Source organism: Gadus morhua, chromosome 11, assembly GCF_902167405.1.
Source record: "Gadus morhua chromosome 11, gadMor3.0, whole genome shotgun sequence".
Classification (NCBI taxonomy): domain Eukaryota; kingdom Metazoa; phylum Chordata; class Actinopteri; order Gadiformes; family Gadidae; genus Gadus; species Gadus morhua.
Genome location: NC_044058.1, coordinates 18,703,875 through 18,710,344, shown reverse-complemented (window position 1 = coordinate 18,710,344; position 6,470 = coordinate 18,703,875). Strand labels below are relative to the sequence as shown.

At 45.1% G+C, this 6,470-nt stretch overlaps 1 protein-coding gene across 3 annotated transcripts; it reads left to right on the top strand.

The window, feature by feature from the left end:
• The first annotated feature begins 36 nt into the window (after positions 1–36).
• On the top strand, positions 37–6,250 carry LOC115553402 (1-acylglycerol-3-phosphate O-acyltransferase ABHD5-like). Of its 3 annotated transcripts, none has more exons than XM_030369584.1 (6): positions 37–112; positions 542–583; positions 1,764–1,849; positions 2,464–2,863; positions 5,100–5,254; positions 5,726–6,247. In XM_030369584.1, the coding sequence occupies exons 1-6, from the start codon at positions 84–86 to the stop codon at positions 5,896–5,898; spliced, it is 885 nt and encodes a 294-aa protein (XP_030225444.1). In that variant the 5' UTR covers positions 37–83; the 3' UTR covers positions 5,899–6,247. The 3 variants fall into 3 exon arrangements, with proteins under 3 accessions (XP_030225444.1, XP_030225442.1, XP_030225445.1); XM_030369582.1 differs by having other exon boundaries at positions 48–112; positions 494–583; positions 5,726–6,249; XM_030369585.1 differs by lacking the exon at positions 542–583 and having other exon boundaries at positions 48–112; positions 5,726–6,250.
• Positions 6,251–6,470: the final 220 nt, after the last annotated feature.

Sequence of the window (6,470 nt, the reverse complement as noted above, 5' to 3'; positions counted from 1 at the left end):
AAACACACGCCCCCTTTTGCAGAGTACACTTCATCCCGGGGAGTGACGTCAGTGTGTCTGCGATCACATGTTCGTGAGGAAGAATGGCTGATATAACAACTAAACAGACAGGGTGAATGGCACTTACTTACTTGTTTTTTTAACATACATATTATATTTGGAGTTAGATGAAGTTTATATTAATGTATGTTCCCGATACAATAATTGTGTAAAAGCTCGATGTCTCCGCGTGTAAATGGGTTGATTTCACAAACTTTGGAAGTGTCATCTGCTCTTGTTCAGATAAACAAAGTTGTTATCTCAGTGATTGCTTGGATTTTTTGAGTGGGATACTAACAATAAGAATGGCATTTGTCTGCCCTTAACTTGGTAATGACCAATGAATGAATAATAATATAGTAAATGAAAGTATTTCTGATATGATGGATTCAATCTCTGTCAGTCAGCATATTGATAACAGAATGATTCCATCAATATTTTGATTTTGTTTTAGCTTCAGAGTTCTGCTTCAGCGCATTCTGACGTTTTTCGGTGTCCACAGTCTTTATAGCGGTGTGTTGGGGATCGTGGATTCAACACTGAGGTGACCCCTGCAATTTGTTTATTAAAGCTCAATTAAATATTAATAATCGTCTAACATATTACTAAAATTCCTCGAAACTAATTACCTGAATTGCTTTACTTTCTGTAACCCTTTGAATGTTGTTTGTCATTCATTTCAGCAAATTAGCAAATTGATATTATAAGTACTGTACATCCCTCCATTATAAGTCTCCATTAGTTGATGTTTACACCACCCTTCTTTGCTGCTCATATGTAGTAGAAAGCCCCATATCAACCAAGTCAGCTGTTTATGTAAAGCCCAGGGGAACATATGGGGCTTTAGTAACGCATGTCTATTACACTATTACCATATTAAGTACGTATTTCCTGCTTGACATACATTTGATGTTTTAGAGTTTGTAGAGTTAACGATAAACACATCAAAAACGACACATATCTAAAAAGGCAATATGAGAAGCTGCATTTGGAGCAATATCCTTCTCCATTGAGTAGCATGTATTATGATGGACTAAGTTATGTAAATATTTGACATATACATTTTTATCTGTCTATGGCTATTGTTTGTCCCGTACTATAACCGTAGAAACTCACCAACCTGTCTCCATCAAATCGTTATCCTCAGGAAATTAGCAATGGCATAGATATTATTAGACTAGTACTTTTGCGTAACGATATGTATTTTGGCTTGTACTGTGTTCCTCACTGTCCAGCTTATTTATCTACTATGTTAGTTTACATGTAGTAATTATTATAAAGGAATGTTAACAAACATCTTTGGTGCATGCATAATCCCAAACCCTAATTTTAACAACTTCCCTTAATTGTCAATGTATTTGCCTTTGGATATAATCGTCTCTGTCTCTGGGTGTGCTCCATCCACCCCTACCTCAGGTGTTGTCCCAGGTCGCTGTGATTCAATGGATAGTGTCTGTTGGTCGTGTGTTGTCCCAGGTCGCTGTGGATTCAGTGGATAGTGTCTGTTGGTTGTGTGTGTTGTCCCAGGTCGCTGTGATTCAGTGGATAGTGTCTGTTGGTTGTGTGTGTTGTCCCAGGTCGCTGTGATTCAGTGGATAGTGTCTGTTGGTTGTGTGTGTTGTCCCAGGTCGCTGTGATTCAATGGATAGGGTCTGTTGGTCGTGTGTTGTCCCAGGTTGCTGTGATTCAATGGATAATGTCTGTTGGTTGTGTGTTTTTCCCAGGTCGCTGTGGATTCCCAACTGGCTGCCGGCATGGTGCCCCACCTCCGAGAGCCAGCTGAGGGCTGCCGAGGACCGGATGCTGCGCTGTGAGTAGGGCTCAAGTCAATCGAGCTCAGACCGACATCGCGATCTAACAGAACGCGATTTGCAAATCGCGTTTTGTTGTTGTTTTTTCTTTTCTTTGGTGATTTGTTTCTGTTACTGACTGGAGATCGGTAAGATTCATATTCATTTTTATTTTACGATTCAATAGTCAAATAAAGATCTTATAATATCATTTAATGCATCAATTCATCTCAACACATAGGCCTGGCCTAAAGGAAAGAGCAGTTCATATGTTGACTGCTTCCAATGTTGTGTTGGTCATGCTATAGAATGATTTATTGCTTGTTTAGTGAATAATACAGAACATAAGGAACAAAAACAAAGTTAGGGCCATACGGGATGGAGTTGACTTTGAGTATAGGTTAACACTCAAATACTGACTTGGATTTGAGGACTACCTGAGTTGAATAACAACTACTTTTGCCTGCTTTATCCTCACCTCACCAAAGTGAGGTGAGGTGCGCATCATTTACAAAATATAGATGATATAAACTACAAATACGTTTAAATGTTTAAATGTAATGTTTATAATAACGATCAACTTCATCGACAGTGCTACACCCCTGTGTTTTATTGAACCTTTCAAACACACCAGGTATAGAAGGCCGGCTGTCCAAACAGTTTGTCGACGTCGGCAACGGCAACCAGTTGTGGACGCTAGCCGTGGACGGTAGCGTCGCCGCAGACGCCCCCGCCGCCTGCCATCACAAGACCCCCGTGGTGCTTCTCCACGGCTTTGGCGGCGGCGTGGGGCTCTGGGCCCTCAACCTGGACGCCCTGTCCCGGAGGGGGCGGAGTGTCTACGCCCTGGACCTGCTGGGCTTCGGCCAGAGCAGCCGGCCCTGCTTCCCCGCGGACGCAGAGGCAGCGGAGGCCCTGTTTGTGGACGCCATAGAGCGCTGGAGGGCCCAGCTGGGCCTGGAGGCCATGATCCTGCTGGGGCACAACCTTGGGGGATACCTGGCCGCGTCCTACGCCCTCAGACACCCCAGAAGGTACCGGCGGGGAGGTGTTTAGTCAGAGGGTTGTTAGCTAGCTACTCGGTGATGTCTTGTACAAACAGACGCAGGAGTGTTTACTGGGAGGGGTGTTACCTACCTAATGGGGTGTCTTGTAGCTCCGGATGGAGAAGTGTTTACTGAGAGGGATCTGAGCTATCTAGGTGGTGTCGTACCCTTTACTGAGAGGATTGCTAGCTAGCTAGGAAAGGTTTTGTACCATGAGGTATTCAGGGTAGGAACCTGAGATATGTTTCACCCTGAAGTTGCTGTTGTTCTGCATGTACTTGCCGTCACAAATTATTTTAAGCCGATCAACATTTGCGGCCCTAATATCAATTTCCTAGCGAAGTGTATTGAGTAGTAATTTTCCCGTGGCTACGAATCATTAGTCTGTTCGTATATAAGGGACCTTTTACCCGCAAACATTTTAGATGAAAAAAATTACACTCATATATCGATATCCAGCAATCTCCTGTGAACCCATGATGACCCCAAGGTGGAAAAATGCCTGCGGACAAAAAACATAGACAGTTATCATTTATTTGGGCTGGAGTGAAGTCAAGACGGCAGCATTAGACCATGTTTTCTACCATGGGTAGACGGTACTGCCTATTTCTATAGCTACCAGACATTCAGTGTCTTTAATCACAATTAAACAAATCTTATAGTAAGAGCAAATTCTTATGTTTATCTATCTTGTGTGATTGTTGGTGTTTTGCATTTTTGATTCCAATCAACAACTTCAGGAGTCGCTGATTGGTAACGGTACAACAAGTCAAACCCTACCCACCTAATCACGAGTGAACCCTCTCCCCCAATCACATGCAATCAAGTCTGTTGACTGCATTGTGCTCGACAATTTCTTTCATTATCCTCCTTAAAAAACAACACTTCCACTCCTGACTAAAGAGGTCGGCGGGCCGTTTATGTGGGAGGTGGCGCGGAGATGAAGGATGTAGAACGTCCTTACAGATTATACCCGCGTACACCCTGCATGATGGCAGGGGGCAGCCTCTGATATCAGCAGCTGTGTCCTCCAAATGTACCTCCTCACTTTCCCATTGTCCCCCCCCCCCCCCCCCCCCCCCCCTTCTTCCCTCTCTGGGCTTTATTAAGCAAAGGGAAAAAAGTGTGTGTGTGTGTGTGTGTGTGTGTGTGTGTGTGTGTGTGTGTGTGTGTGTGTGTGTGTGTGTGTGTGTGTGTGTGTGTTTTAGTCTGTTTGTGTGTGTGTGGGGGGGGGGGGTAGTCTGTGTGTGTGCGTGTTTTAGTCTGTGTGTTTGTGTTTTAGTCTGAGTGTGTGTGCTTTAGTAGTGTGTGTGTGTGTGTGTGTGTGAGGGGGGGGGTTGTAGTCTCTCTGTGCTTCAGGCATTGTGTGTGCGTTTGCGTATGTGTGTGCGCATGTAGGAACAATGCAGGAGGCGTAAGATGTCCTCAATTCGTTATCTGGCTGCTCCATCGGTAACAGTGAGACGTGCCCCCTCCCTATCGTTATCTCCACGGTCCAAAACGGTCTCCTGAGTTATGAGATAGGGCCCTCGCCATCGAGGACGCCGGTGCCTTATTTAAATGGAACAGCTTGTGAACAAACACAGAAAAACGACCAGCGCAGGGCGTGTTGATTCCTCGCATCCTCTTCCTCTGGTTCTTGTTTAGCGCTACAGATTACAAGTAGGTTGGCGAGTGCTTGGCTCGGAGTTCAAGGGCACAGCGATAACGCGGGAATAAGAACGATGGGGGCCCTTCTCTGTGTCCTTAAATACATGTTAACATTGATGCATTGGAATTAGTTCAAATGCTTGAGAACTCGTTCAGGAATTGTAAATAGAAAAAACACGTATTTATACAAACATGGATTTATTCAAATGAATCAAAACCTTTGACAGCAGTGATGCATTTATTAACAGTGAAGCACGGTTGATGGATGTCAACATCTAGATGGCAGCAAACTCACATATGTGGTCTGGTGCTGGGTAACCCTTTAAATCCAATCTCCCTTTCTCCCACTCTCTCCCTCCCTCTCTCTCTCCCTTTTGCTCCCTCCCACCCATCCTCTCTACCTCTCTTCCTCCCTCCCTCCCAATCCCTCCCTCCTACTCTTTCTCTCCCTCTCTCGTCCTGCCTTCCTCCCTCCTTCTCCTTCCCTCCCTCCTTCCTACCCTATCTCCCCCCTTCTTCCCTCGCTCTCTCTCGCCTTCCTTCTCCCTCCCCCCCCCCCCCCCCCCCCCCTCAGGGTGAAGCACATAGTGCTGGTGGAGCCCTGGGGTTTCCCAGAGCGCCCGGCCATGTCTGACCAGGACCGGCCCGTCCCAGTGTGGATCAAGGCTCTGGGGGCCATGCTCAGCCCCTTGAACCCTCTGGCGGGGCTGCGGATGGTGGGACCCCTAGGTAGGGAGGCTCCCAGCGTGCTGCGGCTAGCCACAGAGTGAGAACGGGGTATATAGGTCGTTGTGCAGTGTGAGGACATGGATTCACATGGAGCCAGGGGATGGGCATAATGGCTAATATCTTTATGTCCTTGGATACAAGAAGACAACAAGAAGGTTTCATAGACTAGTGTATATGACTTACATGAAGGTATTGTTGTAGGTGGGGTACCAAAGTGTGGTATGATATAAGATGAGATAAAAATAGGATTGTACTTAGTGGTAGAAAACAAAAAATACCTAAGATATGTGTAATATATTTGTGTCCATAACAATTACGTGTAGTATCGATTTAAATATAAAAGCAAAAAGCTAAATTATTGACATTATTGAAACTACATATGATTGACCGTATGACCAATATGCTCTGGAACAAGACCAGGGAAAACTCCTCCACCAAACTCTTTCTAACCCTGCTACCCAACTGCCATAGGTCTCACTCTAGTCCAGACCCTGCGGCCAGACTTCAAGAAGAAGTTTGCGTCCATGTTTGTTGACAACACAGTCTCGGAGTACATCTATCACCTCAACGTCCAGGCACCAAGGTACATCTCTCTTGCTTCTCCTCTCATCTCTTCCTCTTTCGGCTTTCAATCCCTATCCTAACTCCAGAACTCAAACTTGGCCTCATGTAACTCAGTATCAACCGTCAACAACAATGAAATATTCCTGGTGAAATTGATGGATGGCACTGGGTTCTTCGGTGGCCAGTACACAATCCACCTTGTTCGTTTAAAGCTGCTGTAGGTAAGAGTTTCAAAGAGAGGGAGGGCCGTAAATTACAACGCCAGTGTGTGCGTGTGTGATTGACAGGCAAGATGGATTCCTCCACCCATTGAGGGAAGAGAATCTCGACTGTCTATAATTATATCTGAAGGATGGCTATGGCATTTCAAACAAATGACACTCTTAAATCTTACCTACAGCGTCTTTCTATCCAAGCCCACCAACCCCTTTATTGCGAAACAATGCAATGGGAACGGAGTCTGAGGCGAGACCAGAGAATGTGAAGTCTTTTTTTTTTTTTTGGTTCTTTCCATGGATTTTTGTTATCCTCCTTTTTCTTCCTCGCCGTGTGGGGGTTTATCGATCTCTGTCTGTGTCTTTTCTTGCTTTAGCCTGGAAGTGGAAGAGTGTTTATGCAAGAGCCTTGGCTCCAAGGCTTTAAGTTCCTTGAC

What these genes read in the sequence shown, in the direction of transcription:
- LOC115553402 (XM_030369582.1), top strand. Translation starts at nt 84, where the DNA reads ATGGCTGATATAACAACTAAACAGACAGG. An exon ending in ATAACAACTAAACAGACAGG is followed by an intron (nt 113 to 493) that starts GTGAATGGCACT and finishes ATTTTGTTTTAG; the next exon opens with CTTCAGAGTTCTGCTTCAGC. An exon ending in GCGGATGGTGGGACCCCTAG is followed by an intron (nt 5,255 to 5,725) that starts GTAGGGAGGCTC and finishes CAACTGCCATAG; the next exon opens with GTCTCACTCTAGTCCAGACC.